Source organism: Siphateles boraxobius, unplaced genomic scaffold (assembly GCF_051911475.1).
Source record: "Siphateles boraxobius isolate OS27281-9 unplaced genomic scaffold, OSU_SipBor_1 2, whole genome shotgun sequence".
In the NCBI taxonomy this organism is placed as follows: Eukaryota; Metazoa; Chordata; class Actinopteri; order Cypriniformes; family Leuciscidae; genus Siphateles; species Siphateles boraxobius.
In genome coordinates this window covers 5,363,683-5,385,969 of record NW_027508810.1, presented here as the reverse complement: position 1 = coordinate 5,385,969, position 22,287 = coordinate 5,363,683, and the positions used below count along the sequence as shown (strand labels likewise).

The window sequence follows — 22,287 nt, the reverse complement described above, 5'->3', positions numbered from 1 at the left end:
TCCAACGACCCATCATCAGTCTGGAATGGCCTGAGGAACATTACCAACTACAAGTCACCATCCCCTCGATCTGTGGACAATCAACACCTGGCTGACGATTTAAATTCATTTTACTGTCGGTTTGAAAAGCCCTCATTCACACCACACACCCGGTCTGATCTGCACTTCACACATTCAGCATCACCTCCTGTTCTCCAATTATCACTCCCCCCTCCTGCCATCCAACCTGAGCTTAAGGTCTGTGTGGAGGACGTGAGCCGAGTCTTCAAAAAACAGAAGACTAGGAAAGCCTCAGGCCCAGACGGAATCTCATCTGCTTGTTTAAAAGCCTGCGCTGACCAACTGGCCCCGGTCTTCACGCAGATCTTCAACAGATCATTGGAGCAGTGTGAAGTTCCCTGCTGCTTCAAACGCTCCACTATCATTCCTGTCCCCGAAAAACCCAAAATCACTGGACTTAATGACTACAGACCTGTCGCTCTCACGTCTGTGGTCATGAAGTCGTTTGAAAGACTGGTGCTGGCCCACCTGAAGGACATCACTGGACCCCTGCTGGATCCCTTTCAGTTTGCTTACAGAGCAAACAGGTCTGTGGATGATGCAGTCAACATGGGACTGCATTATATCCTGCAACATCTCGACAGACCAGGGACTTATGCAAGGATCCTCTTTGTGGACTTCAGTTCGGCCTTCAATACCATCATGCCTGGTCTTCTCACAGCCAAACTGACCCAGCTCTCCATACCATCCTCGATCTGTCAGTGGATCACCAGCTTCCTGACGGACCGGCAGCAGCGAGTGAGACTGGGGAAATACACATCCAAGACACTCACAATCAGCACTGGTGCTCCCCAAGGGTGCGTTCTCTCCCCACTGCTCTTCTCCCTGTACACTAATGACTGCACTTCTAAAGACCCCACTGTCAAGCTCCTGAAATTTGCAGACGACACCACTGTCATCGGTCTCATCCGAAACGGTGACGAGTCTGCTTACAGACTGGAGGTTGAACAGCTGGCTGCCTGGTGCAGTTATAACAACCTTGAGCTGAACACGCTCAAAACAGTGGAGATGATCGTGGACTTCAGGAGGAACAGCTCAGCACTCCCCCCACTCACCATCATGAACAGCACTGTGGAAGCAGTGGAGTCATTCAGGTTCCTGGGCACTATCATCTCTCAGGACCTGAAGTGGGACAATCACATTGACTCCACTGTGAAAAAGGCCCAGCAGAGACTGTACTTCCTTCGCCAGCTGAGGAAGTTCAACCTGCCACAGGATCTGCTGATTCAGTTCTACTCAGCCGTCATTGAGTCTGTCTTGTGCGCTTCCATCACTGTCTGGTTTGGTTCAGCTACCAAATCAGACATCAGGAGACTACAACGGACAGTCCGGACTGCGGAGAGGATTATTGGTGCCCCCCTGCCAAACCTCCAGGACCTGTACTCTTCCAGAGTGAGGAAATGAGCAGGTAAAATCATCACAGACTCCACTCACCCTGGACACCACCTGTTTGAACTGCTACCGTCAAGACGGAGACTCAGATCACTGGCCACAAGAACATCTCGGCACAGGAACAGTTTCTTCCCACAGGCCATTTCCCTCCTGAACAGTTAACACTCCTCCCAAGGCATATGCCTGTAAGTGCAATACTCCCACTGTTTAGTGCAATATCCCACAACTCAGGTGATACTTATATGTAGATTTATTTATTTATAATATTCAAAACACCAACTGTGATAGTTTTATTCTCATATATTTATATTTTTATTTTTTATTCTTATAATTTGTAGTATTATGTTTCATGTTGTATTTGTATATATCCACTGGAAGCCTCAGTACCAAAACAAATTCCTTGTGTGTGCAAGCACACTTGGCAATAAAGCTCTTTCTGATTCTGATTCTGATTTAGTTTTGAATTAGATAATTTAAAAGTACACACTTAAATGATTATAAAGATATATTGCTCATGCCTGGGTGAATAGTATTCGCTGAGTTTTGTTTGTTTAGAGACGTGCTCCAGAAAAAAAGTTCACGGAGACGGAGAGCCAGAAAGCACACCCTGTTTATTTTCTTTATTTTACAAAAGCACAATGTTTTATTTTCGATTGCAAGTGGACACATAAAAAAAGCAGACATTTAACAGTTTATTTTTTCATATTTCTTAAATCTGAATGACCAGAAATGACGGAGTATTTTAAGTCTATTTTGCTGCTATGTGAAAAAAATCGAGCAAAACGCACTGGCGCGTTTTCCGACCCCAGGGGGTTAATGCCCACTCAAAACAAAATGGCATTCATTTATCCACAGTTGTTTTTCCTAATTATTACTTCTAAGATATATGATAAACGGTTAACAAAAAGTACCCCCTAACTCGAGATTTGACTGCATTTTTCCATCACATAGATTAAAAATTTTTACATTCTGTTTAAAACACTTACCATACCATACCATCTTCTTCCGCTTATCCGGGGCCAGGTTTGGGGGTGCAGCAGTCAAGGCACCTTCATTTATATAGCGCTTTTAACAATATGGACCGTGTCAAAGCAGCTTTACAGTGATAATAGGAAATTAAAGTAACTGATATTTTTTTGTCTTTACAGCAGCTCTAGAATAAAGAGTTTTTGTCCAGCTAAAGTTAGTTTTGATTGTTTCACTTTCGTCACAACAATCATTAGTCGTTAACTTAGGGGTTAACTTAACTTCGCTTCCGCTTAGCTACGTGAATCGAAATTATCCCGACAACATTTTATCAGTACAGAGGTAGAGGGAAGGAGGCCTTCACAAGGGAGAGACTAGTTGAGACCTCAGGACTGCGTTGTCGTCGTGTCCAAGTGTAGGTCCTTCATCAGATCCGGATACGGCCTGGATCCGGCAGACTGCGGTAAACCTCGGGATAAACAGAGAGACTAACATTAGCGTAGACACCATCCTTCTTATGATGTACCAAGTACATCAGGATTTATTGGAAGTGTTCCCGGTTCCTGGCTGATCTAAACTATGCGGCCTAACATTGAAATATAGAAGTCTATAATGTGTTATGTGTATGCTAGACCAAAGAGATGTGTTTTTAGTCTAGATTTGAACTGAAAGACTGTCTGCTTCCTAGACAATGTTAGGAAGATTGTTCCAAAGTTTTGGTGTTAAATAGGAGAAGGATCTACCGCCAGCAGTCGAGTTTGATATTCTAGGTATTATCAACTGGCCAGAATTTTGAGATCGCAATAGACGTGAAGGACTATAATACATTAAGAGCTCGCTCAAGTACTGGGGAGCTAAACCATTTAATGCTTTGTAAGTAATCAGCAATATTTAAAAATGTATATGTGGTTTAATAGGGAGCCAATGCAGTGTTGACAGAACCGGGCTAATATGTCATACTTCGTGGTTCTGGTAAGAACTCTAGCGGCTGCATTTTGGACCAGCTGTAGTTTATGTATTAAACGTGCAGGGCAACCACTCAGTAGTAGAGCATTACAATAATCTAGCTTTGATGTCATGAACGCATGAACCATTTGTTCTGCGTCTTTCAGTGAGAGAATATGACGTCATTTAGATATATTTTTAAGATGAAAAAATGCAGTTTTACAGATACTAGACGCGTAACTTTCAAATGAAAGATTGGTATCAAAGAGCACACCCAGGTTCCTAACCGACGATGAGGACTTGACCGAGCAGACATCAAGTGTTAGACAGTATTCTTGGTTATTATGTGAGGAAGTCTTTTGTCCAATAATTAGAATCTTTTTTTTCAATATTAAGTAGTAGGAAATTATTAGCCATGCAGTTTTTTATATCAGCCATGCATTCCGTTAATTTTGTGGATTGGTAAGTTTCGTCAGGGCTTGAGGAAATATAGAGCTGAGTATCATCAGCATAACAGTGAAAACGATACTCGGTTACTAACGTAACCTCTGTTCTCTCTAGAAGAGGGAACGAGTATTGCGTAAGCTAGCTTACGCTACGGGGTAAAGTCATCTTTGCTCGAGATATTGAAGCCGGTATATTTATTGTCAACGCAGTGCAGCAGCTAGCAGACCTAGAGCAGGCCATATTGCGTGCTCATTGGTTGCCCTGCGGCAACTGCTGCAACCTACCACTGAGCCTCTCGCATGATGTCACGTCCAATGAGGGCGTTTTGCGCCCTCACGCGTCATAGCCCGCCAAAATGGGGGTGGCTTAGCGTTTAAAACCCAGGCGCGTAGGTTGTCTCAATGGTTTCATCAGCTGAAGCGATAAGACGCTTGTGGCGCCTGCAGGGTCAGGTTACGCAATACTCGTTCCCTCTTCTAGAGAGAACCGAGGTTACGTTAGTTACGGTATCGTTCTCTTACGAGAGGTTCTCTCTTATTGCGTAAGCTAGCTTACGCTACGGGAACCCATTGTCAACGCCGTGCGCGCCCAGCCTCCACTTCATGAGTCCCAGGGATTCCCGGGGAACATAGATAAGTGGGAAACAGGTGGCCAGCAATGCGGGCCAGCACATGTTATAAGCACATATAGGGTATACAGAGCAGCGTTACCGGTCCATAACTATTCAACCAATAGTGCAGCTCAACCAGGAGAGCTAATGGCCCATGAGGGAAGTCCGCGCATAATAATCTGGGCAGGACAACACACTGCTCTAGTCTAGTCAGAAGTCTGACAGAAGGAATTTCCAGGTTATAAAACCTAATAAATGTGGACGGAGAGGCCCAGCCTGCCGCCTCACAAATGTCATGAATGGAAATTCCGCTGGACCAAGCCCACAACGAGGCCACGCCTCTGGTGGAATGCGCCCTAATGCCCAAAGGGCATTGCAGACCTTTAGACATATAAGCAGATGTGATAGCTTCCACTATCCATCTGGACAGGCTCTGTTTCGCGGCGGCGAGACCATTGGTGCGCCCACCAAACGAGACGAGCTGTTCCGAACGCCTGAAAGAGGCGGAACGTGTAATGTAAATCCTGAGCGCCCTGACGGGGCAAAGGAGATTCACATCACCCTCACTGTCGGATGCAGGCAGAACCGAGAGAGAAATGACCTGCGCTCTGAATGGGGTGCCCAATATTTTTGGGACATAACTATGTCTTGGCTTGAGGATGACTTTAGAGTCATTTGGCCCGAACTCAAGACACGCAGCACTAACAGATAGCGCATGTAGATCCCCCACACGTTTAACTGATGACAGAGCTGTTAGAAAAACGGTTCAAAGGGGAAAGCTTTCAGGGCCTCTAGGACCAGTGAAAGATCCCAGATGGGAACCGAGGGGGGTCGCGGGGGGTTCATACGTCTAGCTCATCTAAGGAAGCGAATGACGAGCTTGTTCCTTCCTGTTCGCTAGCCGCGCGTCGACTCAGCGAACGCTGCAACGGCCGCCACATAGACTTTAAGCGTGGATGGGGACCTGCCCTTATCCAACAGCTTCTGAAGGAAGCTAAGTAACCCCGGGACCCCACATATTCGTGGGTCTAGATCTCTATCGGCGCACCATTTGGAGAACACCGACCATTTAGACGCGTAAAGCCGCCTCGTAGAGGGGGCTCTGGATTGCGTGATCGTGTTCATCACTCCCTCTGGCAGTACAACGGGTATCCGTTGATTAACCATGCATGTAGAGACCAGCGCTCTGGATGGGGATGCCAGATTGAGCCGCGAGCTTGAGAGAGGAGGTCTCTCCTCACCGGAATTGGCCAAGGGGCTGTGTGGGACAGCCGCATCAGCTCCGGGAACCAAGTTTGATTCTCCCAGCGCAGGGCTATAAGGAGCACCGAGTGGCGCATTTCCCTGATTCTCTTGAAGCATAAAGTGGGAGGCTGGGCCAGATTTGGGCCAGCAAATCCTCGTTCTTTGAAAAGAACAGCGGGCAATGAGCGTTGTCTTTTTGACGCAAAGAGGTCGACTTTCGCTTTGCCGAAAAGGCGCCATAGTAACTGGACTGTTTGGGGGTGCAAGGACCATTCCCGCGGGGGATTTGGTTCCTGGACAGTGTGTCTGGACCGTCGTTCAAATGGCCTGGCACGTGCGTGACTCTCAGCGAGCGCAGGCAGCCCTGAGACCACATAAGAAGGCGTTCCCTCAGATGGCAGAGGTTTCTGGATCTGACGCCGCCCTGACGGTTTATGTAGGACACCACCGACATGTTGTCCGAGCGGACCAGTACATGGTGGTCCTATAGGAACGGGAGGAAACATTTGAGCGCGTTCTCGACCGCTATCATTTCCAGACAGTTTATGTGGAAGTGTTTATCTTGGTCCGACCACAGGCCAAGGGCCGGTCTGCCCTCGAAGACGGCGCCCCAACCCAGGTTGGAGGCGTCCGTCGAGATGACCAATCGGTGTGAAACAGCCCCCATTGTCACTCCCCGCTGGTACCATCGTCACTCCCCGCTGGTACCAGTCGGCCGCTAACCAGGGCTGAAGAGCCGTAACGCTGCTCTGAGTCACTCTAATTCGCCTGTAGCCTGAAACCCAAGCCCGGTGAGGCACAGCGTTGTAGCGGGCGCATGCGCAGCAGGCCTAGCTGAAGCACAGCCGCAGCTGATGCCATACAGCCTAGCATCCTTTGGAATGTCTTCAGAGGTATAATGCTGCCTTTCTGGAAAGACGCGGCTAGCTTTTGAACATGGCGCGCGCGCTGTGTCGATAAGTGGGCCGTCATAGCCACCGAGTCCAGTTCTATTCCTAGGAAGGAAACTGACTGACTGGGCAGTAATGAGTTCTTGGTCCAGTTGACCGTGAGACCCAAGCTTTCCAGATGGCTGAGAAGCGCAGCTCTGTGAGATATCAGTTCCATCTCTGACTGGGCTAAAATCAGCCAATCGTCCAAATAGTTCAGAATTCGCAGCCCTTTCACTCTCAAGGGGGCGAGAGCCGTATCCATGAATTTCGTAAATGTACGGGGTAATAAGGATAGGCCGAATGGGAGGACGGTGTATTGATATACCCGACCGTCGAAGGCGAATCTCAAGAATGGCCTGTGACGCGGGGCTATCGGAATATATATATATATAGGAGGGAGTGATTGTTATAAATAAAATGGTTTGTTCAGTTAATTTTTGTTAATTTTATACAGAAGTATAACAGTAAATAAATATCAGTTCTGCATATCGGTTATCGGGCACATAAACATGCAAATAATCGGTATCGGTTATAAAAAATCAATATCGGTCGATCACTAACCATAAGGGAACTGAATATGTGTGTTCTTATGGAACATTCTACCTCTGACCTGCTAATGTATATTCCCTTTGTTTGTCATTATCTTTAAGTGATCTTTTTGCTTTACAACTGTGGACAAATTAGCTTATTGCATACAACATTTTAATATAATGTACAGGCCTATTCTACATTGTTTTTCCACACAATGTAGAGCATACAAAAAGAAATGTAGTATTTTAAAATTAATTAGTAAGAAATCTGACTGGCTGGTAATATTAGCTAACTAGCTAATATGGTAGGTAAAGTTAACAGGTACAGTTTCTAAAATAGTCAACATTTGAAGTGGATCAAAAAAGTTTGTTGTCCTAAGACAAGAACAGGCATTGTTCAAAATTCATGTATAACTTTGATGAATGGTTTTGATCCACTTCAAATGTTGACTACTGAAAAAATGCATCAATTACAACATTAGACTTAAAGGTGCAGTGTGTGATTTTTAGCGGTTCGGCTGCGAGTTGCACTAAGGGCTCAGCCCACTGCTCACACCTCCCTTTCGAAGAAGCTACGGTGGCTAAAATAGGACAAACATATCGTCGTCTGAGACAGCAGAGAGTAGCCAGAGTAAGCCAAGAGTGTGTAACTTTGTCACTGTTTCTGTACCACAGTCCATTATAAACCACATCATGGATAAAGTTTACAAAGCCATAATCAGGTGAGGATCAAGGGTCTTAATATATAATATAATAATAGTAATCAGCTGATTGTCTCACAAATGTAACCAGCACATTTCCCCCCACATAGCAAACCCATAATACAGCGAAGAACCACATGAAACTATTCAACTATATATTTTTTCTAACAGGGTAGTAAAAGTTTAGCTGGCTAAATATTAGCTGTTACAGTGGCTGAGCTGGATAAAGCGTAAAGCCTTGTTTAAACTCGACGCGTCCGCATGAGCCCAAAGCTGCGCGCGGCAAAAATGACGTGATTGTAACAGCGCGTGCGCCTCCGCATCCCCTAGACACCATTTACTACACACAATAGGCTTTTTTTCTCTGATATTGAAAACTCTTCGCGATCGACTTAAAATGCTTCCAAGATCGACTTGTCGACCGCGATCGACGGGTTGGTGATTCCTGTAACGTTACTGTTTTACGTTCAATGACAAGAGCACTAATCAGCTGTCTCACGAACGTAACCAGCACATTTATCCCCACATAGCAAAGCCATAACACAGCGAGGGAGAAGAACTAAGTTACATGAAACAATCCAACTACATATTTTACACCACTGACAAGGGAAAAGCTACTACTCACGGTGTTTGTGGATAGCTTCTAGCTTTCTGCTGCTTCTCTTTCAAGGTAGTGACGAAACACGCTCTGTAGCGCTGTTTGTTCGCGTTCGGCTACGGTAGAAACATGACGTCACAATATGTCGACCTTCATAGAAGGGGGTGCCCGCGGTTATCTAGACATAAATGTCTCAGTCTAAGGTAATAAAAACATTACGGTATATTAAGTAAGCTCTTTATACACCACTGAAAACATAGTTATGGATGTCATATTGCATTTCTGTTAATAGACACTCAAAATTTTTACACATTGCACCTTTAATTATTTGGGTAATTTGCATTAAGACGAAATAAAAATGAATGGTTGATCTTTTAAACCTCAAATAGGGTCATGTCATTGATTCAGCCCATGTCATCAAAATCTCACTCCAGCCAGACAGCCAAAGTTGGCAACCCTGTGCTTTATACGTGCAGGTCAAGTTGGATATACTTCTAGTAGTTGTAAATTGGAATTAGGAATGGAATGAAACCTATAAGGTTTTGATCAATTTATAACAATTTAGTGTAGTTAGTTAATTAAAAGTCATGACACAATACTTTTACTCAGGGGTGTCAGGGTCTGACGATTCTAAAGGGAAACTCAAATTCGGCACTCCACAGCTCCGCCCCAACCCGTCAGATTCAAACATTCAAAAATCCCAAACACTGCTTCAGCTGGAGAATCAAATAGTACATACACTGCTTCAGCGGCATCAACAAGAGTAAATCGAACTAAGCCATGTGAAACGCCTCACAAATTTTTTCTTTCCACTATAGAAATTAAGTCAAATCCACTAGCACGTTATTTAAAGAGAATTTTTTTTATTAGCGGAGTTCATCAAATGAAGTATGAAGTATCATATGATGAGCATAAAATTGTTGCTGGTTAATCTGAGATGTGTTGGTCAGTTAAACTTTTAAAAACATTCAGATTTCTATTGTTAATTTAGGTGAGGAGCTACATCCGTGAGCACAGTCCACGGCAGCGTCCTAGCATGACACGTGATGGCTGGAAGAGGAGCATGGCGAGCAGTGGCAGCACCAGTGGTGTGAGTGCTCACAGCAGCAGTAATGTCAGCATAGTAAGCAGTGCCAGCAGTAGCACCACTTCCACAGGGTCCAATTCCTCCACAAGCATCAGCCGTGCACACAGCGATGGAAACCTGGCCACCGCTGCAGAGCGAATACGAGACTCTAAGGTACTTTCACCACTCATTTACTTCAAGACATTAAGAAAAATAGCACAAGACAGTGTACTGCTAAGGTGACATGTCTTAATACAAACATACAGTGCAGCTAGTGTAGTCTCTCTTAAGTGATTTCTCTTGAATGAAAAAAAAAAATACAGATTGAATCAGTCTGACAAATCATTCACTGTACGGACTAAATAACAGTAACTTATAGTGATGTTTTTTTTAATACTTCCCTGATATTCACAAATTTTTTTTACTTCCCTGTTTCATGTAACAAATATTTATACATATTCCACAAGACAAAACAAAAAATGAATTTTACACAAATGGTCTTGTTTAAAGTTTTACATCCCTTTGGTTTTTAATATGGTGTTTAGTTTCCTTAATGATCTGTGACCATGGCTGTGTTTACATTGCAAGTCTTTAAGGTGTCATAAACTGCATGGTTTTATAATGTTCCCTGTACACTTATAATGTTAGTATGATTTTTACATCTGTGTTTACATTGCAAGTCTTTAAGGTGTCATAAACTGCATGGTTTTATAATGTTCCCTGTACACTTATAATGTTAGTATGATTTTTACATCAAAAATTGCCCTAATTTAGAAATAAAGGCATATTTCCCACCCTATTTAGCCCTCTGAAATTTAAGGGGCATGTCTGCTGTGAGACTTAAGTGTAAACGCCCACTGCTGTGATTGGCTAACATCTTTGTATGTGAAAGCGTTTGGTATTAAATTTTAACTCTCAAAAACTTAACACGTTTTTACTATTACAGCTCTCAAGGTTAACTAATCATGAAAAGTATTGATTATAGAACTATATTTAGATCTAAAGCATTATATTTAGAGCATGACATTAAAAGGTTGCAGTGATGAGCGTTGTAGGCGGTCACAGACATGTTGAGCGCATGAATGCAGCGATCTCGTCATTGCAACTCGATTTCTGAACACTAACTCATGGTTTCATCATAACTAACAGTGCAAACAATGTAAATAAGAGATTTGTTGACTAGTACATGGTTTTGGCACGAGTCCAGATTAGGGCTGGACGATTAATCAAAAAGTAATCGAAACCGAAATGCAGAACCTCTAACCGACAATTTTCCCATGTTGGTTATTTGTTTTTTTAATCCTGTTAATTCTTTCCCCTTAAAAACATACTACCGTATGTGTAGTCACATGATTCCACCCTGTCCAGTCAGCAGCATGGAAGCAACATGGAGGAGAACTCAGATTCTGAGTCAACAGAGAAACAGGAGCAGCTTGTACTAAAGAAAAACGCAGTGTCTGTTGTTTGGACACATTTTGGCTTCAGTAAAGAACACACACACGCGCAGACAGCGCACGACATCTCACTTGAGTGCTCGCGAGCTGCTTTCTGTGACACAGAGAGCCAAGCCACATTGTGTCTCTGACATCGTGTGAGCCCGGAAGCCAGATCACTTTCACTTCGTTTTCATTCAACTTTGTCAATTGTATGTGTTTTAAGGCTTGCCGGAGTCAACATTCCAGCGATTTTTAGATCATCGGATGTGTATCATTTTATTGAACTACTTCGCTGATACATTGTGGCACACGAACACTCCTACAGACACACATGAAGATAACGCGCACGGGGAAACATTCAGGAGGGCAGAAACTCATTGTCAACGCTGTCCTGTATGTGAACAGTTATAGCATACTTTTTTTTACTTTTGAAGTAACTACAACCCACAGCTTCACAATTTAATAATTCACACACTCAATTGCTCTATCATTAATGCATCTAAATAAATATACTGGTTCTTTGCTAATTTAACTGTATCTGTATTTTTAAGATATTTTTAATGTAATCTGAGAGATTTCTGTCCCTACATTGAAAGTCTATTCACCTAAAACTCTGATGCTTTAAAACTTTCATAGAGATCGCAAGATACATCCATATGTATCGAGCAGTTTAATTTAAGTCTTCTGAAAAGACACAAACGCTTTATATGAACGTTTTGGGCAAATGGGTGTTGTGATTTTTCTCATGATTTTCATGCTAAAAGTGTGGATAAAAATACAGAAGCACAGATTTCCTGACAGTTTTGTAACAGGTGTATGGATTATGTACATTCCTCTGCACTTCCGCTATATTTACTTCTCGCATAAGCTTCACAGCATGTTTGCGTCATGTTGAGAGATCGCATAAATTTGACCCTCTCATGAATGCATACAAGACTGTTGGCTGAACATTTTTGCTCTCATTCACTTATGGATTCACATAAGTGAATGGTTATTTTTCTGAAAATCTTTGTGTTCATCTGAAGAAAAAGTAATATATTTGGAATTTCATGAGGTTTAGTAAATGAGAGAATTCGAGAGAACTAAGAAAGATTGGCTGATTGCCAATCACAGGATTAAATCAAAACCATTTCAAAGAGAGCTCACAACATCCAGTGACACGAGCGACCACATGCTCTGGCGACCGAATGTGTCCAGCGACAACCATTAGAAGACAGTTCACTTCCTCTCAGCTACTGCGGGTGATGGAAGAATGGAGAAAAAATGTATCCTTGCTGTTTGCAGTTTTTCAATTGTATAAAACATGTTTCTGACTGCATACCGGGTGTATATATGCATGTGTATATATATGTGTATATACACTCACCTAAAGGATTATTAGGAACACCATACTAATACTGTCTTTGACCCCCTTTCGCCTTCAGAACTGCCTTAATTCTATTTGGCATTGATTCAACAAGGTGCTGAAAGCATTCTTTAGAAATGTTGGCCCATATAGATAGGATAGCATCTTGCAGTTGATGGAGATTTGTGGGATGCACATCCAGGGCACGAAGCTCCCGTTCCACCACATCCCAAAGATGCTCTATTGGGTTGAGATCTGGTGACTGTGGGGGCCATTTTAGTACAGTGATCTCATTGTCATGTTCAAGAAACCAATTTGAAATGATTCGAGCTTTGTGACATGGTGCAATATCCTGCTGGAAGTAGCCATCAGAGGATGGGTACATGGTGGCAATAAAGGGATGGACATGGTCAGAAACAATGCTCATGTAGGCCGTGGCATTCAAACAATGCCCAATTGGCACTAAGGGGCCTAAAGTGTGCCGATAAAACATCCCCCACACCATAACACCACCACCACCAGCCTGCACAGTGGTAACGAGGCATGATGGATCGATGTTCTCATTCTGTTTACGCCAAATTCTGACTCTACCATCTGAATGTCTCAACAGAAATCGAGACTCATCAGACCAGGCAACATTTTTCCAGTCTTCAACTGTCCACTTTTGGTGATCTCTTGCAAATTGTAGCCTCTTTTTCCTATTTGTAGTGGAGATGAGTGGTACCCGGTGGGGTCTTCTGCTGTTGTAGCCCATCCGCCTCAAGGTTGTGCGTGTTGTGGCTTCACAAATGCTTTGCTGCATACCTCGCTTGTAACGAGTGGTTATTTCAGTCAAAGTTGCTCTTCTATCAGCTTGAATCAGTTGGCCCATTCTCCTCTGACCTCTAGCATCAACAAGGCATTTTCGCCCACAGGACTGCCGCATACTGGATGTTTTTCCCTTTTCACACCATTCTTTGTAAACCCTAGAAATGGTTGTGCATGAAAATCCCAGTTACTGAGCAGATTGTGAAATACTCAGACCGGCCCATCTGGCACCAACAACCATGCCATGCCCAAATTGCTTAAATGACCTTTCTTTCCCATTCTGCCATTCAGTTTGGAGTTCAGGAGATTGTCTTGACCAGGACCACACCCATAAATGCATTGAAGCAACTGCCATGTGATTGGTTGATTAGATAATTGCATTAATGAGAAATTGAACAGGTGTTCCTAATAATCCTTTAGGTGAGTGTATATGTGTGTATATATGTGTATTTATGTGTATATATATGTGTGTGTATATATATATATATATATATATATATATATAGGTGTGTATATATATATATATATATATATATAGGTGTGTATATATATAGGTATATATATATAGGTATATATATATATATATATATATATATATATATATATATAGGTATATATATATGTATATATATATATAGGTATATATATATATATATATATATATATATATATATATATATGTATGTGTGTATATATATATATATATATATATATATATATATACATACATATACTTTAAAGATAAATAATGCATGGAAAAGCGTATGTGAGATTTAAAATCTGTCACATCCAAAACCATATAAATACAAAAGATGTATTGTATAACCGTTAATATTTTAATAATAATATTGAGTAAACAGTGCTGCTAGGGGTTTCCTATCCTGCTCCTGGAGGGCCAATGTCCAACATGGTTCAACTCCAACAAACACACTTTTCTAGAAATCCAGAAGATCTTGATCTAAGACCAACCCTGGTCTATGGTAACCAACGATAGAGATTCACTGTATCACTGTCCAAGCGACAAAGTTGCTGTCTGTGTGGATTAAGCTTAATTTACCTATAAAGACTGGATTGGTGAAATCACAACTTTAAATGCTTTGCTATTCTTAATAGTAAAAACATAATGTTGTGATCATCATCTTTTACAGAAACGCTCCAAGCAGAGGAAGATGCAGCAGAAAGCTTTACGCAAGCGCCAGCTGAAGGAGCAGAGACAGGCTCGCAAAGAGAGATTGAGCGGCCTCTTCCTGAATGAGGAGGTCCTTTCACTTAAAGTCACAGAGGAAGACCATTGTGATGATGTTGATGTATTGATGTGACGAGAGTGATTTATTCAGTGTTCCTTCTAAGCCTCTTCCAATGCAGCTTTAATAACTCTGTTCTAGACATTTCTCGGCAACCAGGGGCCTGATGTATAAACGTTGCGTGCGCACAAAAGAAGGCATTGAAATATGTGTATGTAATTTTCCTGGCATATATCAGGATTTAAAAAAAAGAAGTTTAGCGTTAATAATGTGCGTACGCATTCTTTTACTGGAGTGAGCAAAGTAATGAAGTAAACAGAATGATTATAAACTGTTTTCATTTTAATGTGTTTCATACACAACTCCATTAATGAGTGGAATATTTAATCGAAATAAGCGCTCAAATTACTTAGTCATTATCCAGAAATTAAACAAAAATTATGAATTTAGAAATATTTGTAGTGGATGTGCTGCTTTGAACTCTTTTCCTGTGGCATGCTACATTTTCATGTTTTAATGACATCGAAGAGTGCTTGGCGCATGATAATTCCTCTTTAATCTAAATTCCATTACTCTTGTTCTGAGAAAATATTTCTCGCGAGAACAATAATCAATGATGCACACTTTTGTTCACTGATAAGACAAATCAGTACTGGACTGGTAAACAATGTCCATTGGACCGGTAAACAAGGTCCATTGGCCGGTTTGAATGGGTCCGATGACAACACTGTACAACCACTGGTGCACGCAGGTGTTCTGTTGATGTCATTAGCACGGTATCCTAATGATTACTCCTCCTGTGATCTTCCCAGTATTGTGAAAAATACAATTGTATTTGAAGAAAACTAAGATTTGGACATTTTATTTTAAAAATGTTTTGTCAAAGACTCAGACAGTTGTATTTACACTGCAAAAAATAAGGCCGGTCTGTTTCCATTAAAAATATATAAACATTCTAAAACATATATTTACCTTTATAGGGACAATTGCATTGATTTTATTTGTTTAAAATAATTAAAAATACTGTTTGGCCAGTGAAAAAGAAAGAGAATAGCTCTTCTCTAAAAAAACCTTCTCCGAAAAGTAGGCCTTATTTTATACAATTTAGCTTTTGCAGATATTTTGATATATTTATTCTAAAACAAGACAAGGATTCTGTAATTTGACCACATTTATAGTTCATATCTCATATTTTCTTAATGTCTTGTACCGTTAAACATGGTATCAGGTGGATGGGGATATGCATATGGTAATGATATGCAGATAATGATAATGATATGCATAATGAAACTAGCTCCATATATAGTTATTTCGAGGTGGAGGTGCATGTACGTACAATCTTCCGCTGACTGGGTTTTATAAAGGGAATTTTTCGCACACACTTTTAGGATGAAATTTTCGCAAGGTTTTGTACATGAGGCCCCAGATCTTTTGTTGTTTCTATGCAGTTATCCTAACCGTAAATGCTGTCTGACCAACATGTCCAGTGAGCGTTTATCATATATGTAAATGTAAGTTAATGTACATCTCATCAGTTTTCTTAAGTAAAATCATAGGTGCACATACCTACACGAAATTGGTTGAAAGAAGAGTTGTGCATGCAGTCCACAGACCCATAAAAGACTGCTGCCTCCTAAAGTTGTTTGGTACTGACTAGTAAAATGTATCCTTGTTACAGTGGCAACGAAGTTTCATGATTCTTGGTACCACAGCAAAAATGTATTTGAAATTGAACACTTTTTTGGGAAAATAAAAAAAATTAAGCAAGCACACAATTGCATCTGTTACCAAGTTTAATCTGTACTTGGTACAATTTTAGTCAGCACATACTGTAAATGATAGGGATTTTTTTTTAATGGTTCACCAGACTAGTGATGAACGCTAAACCTTAGAGTCTGATAAATATGGAGGGCATTGGAAAAAATATATATTTGGTTTACATAAGAAAAAAAAAGGTTTTGACACTTGCCCAGAAGATAAAACATCCAGACATCTTGTAACAGTGCAGTTAAATGTGCATTGTACCTTATGAATTCAAGTTGTTAAATGGTGTTTAAAAACATTAAAAGGACAGTGACGAATATTTGAAAATATATTTCATCATGTTATACAATGATATAATTCGTATGTACATCATTTATTGGGCAATTATTGCTTGTTGAAGTACATACAATATGAACTCAGGCATAGAGGGAACACTGACAAATGAAGTCATTGCCTTCATTTTGTATCTACTTAAAATGAATTTGAAAGGTCATACAAATAAGGTTTTGAACTTTTTGTCATTTTAATTTCATATTAAAAACGAATAGAACACGATACCTGAAAAAATATTACTTTGCTCTCTTTTAGCCAAGTTGGAGAAAAGTAATATTTCCACATTTTTATTGTGATTATATTTATGTAATCTGGGTTATTGGAAGTGAGGGGGCTACTTTTTAGTGTAAAAAAACATTACATTTTGGAATTTGTTACGGTTATGCAACCTTATGGTTAGCATTAGTGTAGTTACAAAACTTCATTTTTTTTAAACCTTACAAATGTGTTATTTAAGGATTATTTTTCCATTTAAACATCCTTTTATTGCAAATGTGTAGAAAACAACATTGTGCAAAAATTAAGATTTTAATAAAAAAAAAAGGGGGATTAACCTTAAAAAAGTATTTTTTCTTTGATCTCTCTAAACATAAATGCGCAGATATTCAAACAATGGGATAATTCCCAAAAATCTGCTTAGTTGCAATGTGTCTAAATAACACATTTTTAGAGAAGACCATTTTGTCATTCCTTACACTATTTGTAAGACTAGTACATAGATATTTTGATCCGGACATATAAATGTGTAAGATGAAGTTAGTATGAAATTAACTGCTTTGCTGAAATGTCTGAATATTCTTAATTTCATCAAATAAAATCAAAGTATGACACGATTGAGGTGTGAAATATATTGCACATCATACTAGCTTTTGTGTCAATTATATATTTTCTTTACATGAACTACTTTCAGCATTTAAATCTATCTTTACAGAAAGTGTATTGTCTTGGCAGTCATGCAAGTAATTGTGCAGTCAAACATTTAGCATTTTTATAAATGAGAATTAAACAGTTTCGAGAGTTATTACTCTTTATAAATATGTATCAATATTTATTTAGTCATATTTGAAAGGCTTTTGCTCTCTGCGCTTGGGTTCATCCTCCAACCACATAACATTCTCAGAATCGTTTTGATAAATCAGATAGCTATCCGATCTATTTACACCTGGTCACATAAATGTGTTTTCGCAAAATGGATATAAATCCAAACTTTAATTCACGCATTTATTCTTTATTCAACAGGAAGAACAATTCGTTCCGTGCGTCATACGTCATTACACTATTTCAACGTCATTGCACATGCGCAATCCTTTCAGTTTCGTTTTTCAATCCGATCAAGTGTTTACATGTTCTCTCGATCGGATTACAAAAGGAATAAACCACCCCTTTCAATCCCATTGAGCTCAATCAGATCGATTGAGCCGTCAATCTGATTATAAGGGTCCATGTAAACGCAGCTACTGTCAGAACAAATATACAGAACAACTAAGGGCTCATTTGAAGTTTGGATTGCTTACATAGCACCATAACAGTAAATATCATCAATAATAATAATGATCACCCAACAGTCATATTCTTATATTTACAGTTTGAAAACTGTCAAAGAAACAGTGTCCATTGTTCACTTGCAATGGTAATCCCAAAAGCAGTTCCTTTCCTCTGAAAAGCAGAGACGGAGATTGCACTTCCTGTATCCTACACATTCCAGAACATTAACACCAGTCACTGAACAATGGACCATGCAACCCCCTATATGTCTGAACATCCAGACCTGTCCTTTAATAGCCATCCTCCAAAGCATTCCACAAACAGTGTCTGCCTTGCAACAAGCAGATATTTGGGCAAACAAACAAAGCCCAGATAAAAAAAAAAAACAGTTAACTATACTTACTGCTAACATACAGGAACAATTTCAAATACTGGTACTGAAAGGACTTAAAACTGCAACCAGAAATAATTTTTCATTTAGAATGATTCAAATCTGATCTAAACTGAACATTTTAACAAATAACACATTTAGAAATTGTGAATCATGAAATACATTATATTTCTTTAAGTATTTCTCCTATATGTGAACATTTGAGAAGTGCAATGCCTCCATGTGATGTGCAAGGTGCACATGCTATTTTGACTACCATTCTATCCCAACGTTGTAAAATTACAACAAAGACATAAGCTAAAAAAAAAATTTTCATGCATGCATTCCACAATAACCAAGTATTTACTTGAAATAGATATTCTAACGATCACAAACATTTTTTTAAGGAGAATACAGCATCCAAAGCATGCAGTTACAGAAGAAAAAAAAATATTCTAACAGTAAACAAATTTTGCAATTATGTATAAACGTATAGTAATCGCAACCTACAGTAGTAAAGTGATTAAACTATACTGTGTGCTCTACAAGTTTGTATTGAATATTTCTATATATTCAGCACTTGCATACTGTAGCCAAAAAGTTTTATTTATTTTTTTACTCTAAATGAAAAGTATGTTACATAGACTCAAGAGTTGTGCAACTGCAAAATCAAAGTCAGTGAGAGATTCATTCAGCCTCAGCGTGATGTCTTCGCAGACAATGTCAGAACAGACGTCTCTGGTGTGATGGATCCAGCCTTGACAACACTGTCCTCGCCTTGATCTTTCTCATCCTCTTCCTCCTCCTCCACCACATCTTACACATACTCTTCTTCTCCTTTTCAGGTTGTTTCCATCTATTGTTCATATCAACATTCAGTGCACCTGTGTCACCTGAGCACTCTATACAGTTGGTTTGATCACATCATTAGAAACAAGTGTGAACAATTTTGAGGCGCTGTGTGTAAACAATGACAACTGTGCTGTAGTTGTGTTTAACTTTTGCCTGCCTATGTTTAGCATTTACGGGTTTTCTGTTAGAACGGTGTCGTGTAAGCGGCCCCTAAGTTAATAACGAATGATCTTTGCAACGGAAGTAAATTGATCAAAACTAACTTCAGTTGGACAATAACTTTAGGTAACACTTTATTTTGATTGCCCCTTTTGAACATACTGTTCACTAATAATCAACTTTGCAACTACATGTCAACTAACTCATTATAGTAGTCTACTTAATATCTGCTAACACTTAATTGTGATGATCCTCCAACACAAATTCTACTGACTATAAGTATCTGTGCAACTACATGCCAACTTAATCTAACCCTACCAGTCTACTAATACTCATTTTACACTCTAATGAGAGTTAGTAGACAGGTAGGTGCAATGTTAATTATAGTCAACCGAATGTGTAAAAGGGACCATCAAAATAAAGTGAAACCTAACTTTATTCTAGAGCTGCTGTAAAGCCAAAATAATCCCTGTTACTTTAATTTCCTATTATCACTGTAAAGCTGATTTGAATCAATCTATATTGTTAAAAGCACTATATAAATGAAGGGGACATGACCAGCCAATAAAATCTTTTGTCAACTTCATTATATGACATCACTTATGTCACACACGACTGTTAAAACACGTCTGTTAAAACACGACCAAAGTCTGACTGTAACATACTGTTTTTCCATTAAAACAGTAATGTTTTCTATTACTTTATAAAACAATGCATTTTGGGCAATATTTTTCACATTAAGCAATTACTGTTACTGCCCAGTTTCAACAAATCCTGCGAAGATCTGATTCAGCGCGGTATTCGTTTTACTATGCAATTCGCTGGTCAAACTGTACAGCCTCTTTGCTCAACCCGTAAATAAATGCATCGATCCGCAAAATTAATTACAGTTCTTAAATGGTCTATCGGGAGATCTTTTGCCAAGTGTGTCAGAGGTTACGGGTTCTAATCCGCACCCATATAGTTTTTTTTTCTCTCATCAAAACTGAATATGTTCATCAGTGGTTACAGTCTATATCAAGCAGGGACACGTGTGTGTGCATTAACTGCATTTTATTTTGTGATTTCACCGGAATGAATATGCTTATTTCACGCAGCCTTATTTTGAAATCGAAAGCGAGGCTCCGGTGGGAAGAAAACCGGAAGTGTCGCCTTTAATCATAGGAGAGTCGCGAATGCGATTGCGTATTGTTGTGTTTAATGTAGAAATTAGTTATTCTAAAAATGTACATACATTTCTTTCATACTTAAGACTACATACAGTGAAATTCATTTATAATTTTTTTCAGAAAGTAAAAAAAGAAGCAGGAACGAACTAGGGGCCTTTCTCAATCTGTGTTCTTGTCTGTACTTGTGTCCTTGTGTTCTTGTGAAACGTCATCTTTCGTGGCCCAAATACTGTCCCAATACACAAGTTTGCATTTTGACAAGAACGGTTAAAAATCCCGGAAGTGTTCTTGACACGCCCATTTTACCGAGGATGCATCGGTTGGTAACTTGTGTGAACTTGACGGCAGAAATATCCCAGCATTCATTTCGGCATACCAGGAAGGAGAGGCAAGTCAATACAGTAAGTCGTTTTTCTACAATTTCGTACGCTATTTCATCACTTAATTCACTTCTGAGAACATTTGATGCGAGAAATCAACTGTGTAGATTTCAAATATTGGAATTTTTACGAAAATTTATGGCGAATCGAAAATGTGCTCAAACGTTTTCGGAAGTGGAATCTCCATAAAGCGCGAGCCAACCGGCCAGTCTGCTCACAGACTCGTTTTATCCCACAGTCAAGAGACAATTGAAGCGGAGCAATAATGGCAGAAGAAAGCCAGACCCACATCTGTAAGACAGTTTTACTTTTCGTACCGCTGTTATTATGTAATTGCATTCTGAATAATGTGATAATAATTGAAACCAAGGGACATCTAGGGAAACCGCAGCATTAATTACATGGCGAGCGGCCAACGAGGCTCTATTCACTGGTCGGAGGAATTCCTCCAAAAATGGATGGGAGTGAGTAACGTTATGCATAATCTGTATTTTGTTGTACTACAGACTGTTATATAAAAAGGTTTGTACGCTAAGGGTAGTTGGTCGATTGGTGTGTTTGGTTGTGTCTGCCAGCCAGTCAGAAGAGTTTTATGCATCAAAATGAAAGAAAACAAATACATACTATAAAACTAAGAAATCAAAATACTAGTGACAAGCAAAATAAATAGTAAGTTACATGTGACATTTATGATTTGGTTATGATATGAATGCAGAAAGTTATTTGGAGGCAGTATTGCACTTAAGTGTATGATAGTACATGCATGCAGGGAGTAGAGGAGTGACAATAATAATTATTGTTAGTAGTAATATTAGTAATTGTGTTTAAGTTGTCCTCTTCTTTTTGCTTTTTTCAGAGTATTTGTGAACCAGTCTGACCTGGCTATCACAGCCAAACAAGCTATGAAGAAATGGAACAACCTTAAGGAAAAATACAAGGTAACCTACCATTTAATGTAGTGGGACTTACCAAGTTTTTTAGATTTACCAAGTTAATATGCAATTATTTTTTACAAGTGGAGTACAAGTATTATAGGGCAAGGATATACGTTATCAAACACTTTTAAGAAATTGTAAACTAAACAACATATCCAAACTTTCTTTTTTTTCTGTGTGGAAAATTTATATCAATATTGATATATATATATATATATATATATATATATATATATATACATAGAAGTTAAAATACTGATGCCAAACATAATATACTTTTATATATATATATATATATATATATATGTATATTATGTTTGGCATCAGTATTTTAACTTCTATCATTATTGCAAGATATCTTAAAATAACTATTAACTTAAAATATCTTGACATGAAGGGAATATATACAGGATAGCATTGCAGCAAACATTTGTGAATCCATTCATCTGCGGAAACTTTTTGGGACTACAAATATGTTCAATAACAGTTTTCACCATTATAAATGATTTTTTAGGA

At 39.5% G+C, this 22,287-nt stretch overlaps 1 protein-coding gene across 1 annotated transcript in view; it reads left to right on the top strand.

Annotated features, from left to right (window-relative positions):
• Positions 1 to 17,254, top strand: part of fam199x (family with sequence similarity 199, X-linked) — a 60,358-nt gene extending 43,104 nt beyond the window's left edge. The window contains exons 6-7 of the mRNA XM_077235714.1: positions 9,418 to 9,666; positions 14,229 to 17,254. Coding sequence (XP_077091829.1) covers positions 9,418 to 9,666; positions 14,229 to 14,399 — 420 coding nt within the window. The 3' untranslated portion in view covers positions 14,400 to 17,254. The remainder of the gene's footprint in view (positions 1 to 9,417; positions 9,667 to 14,228) is intronic.
• Positions 17,255 to 22,287: the final 5,033 nt, after the last annotated feature.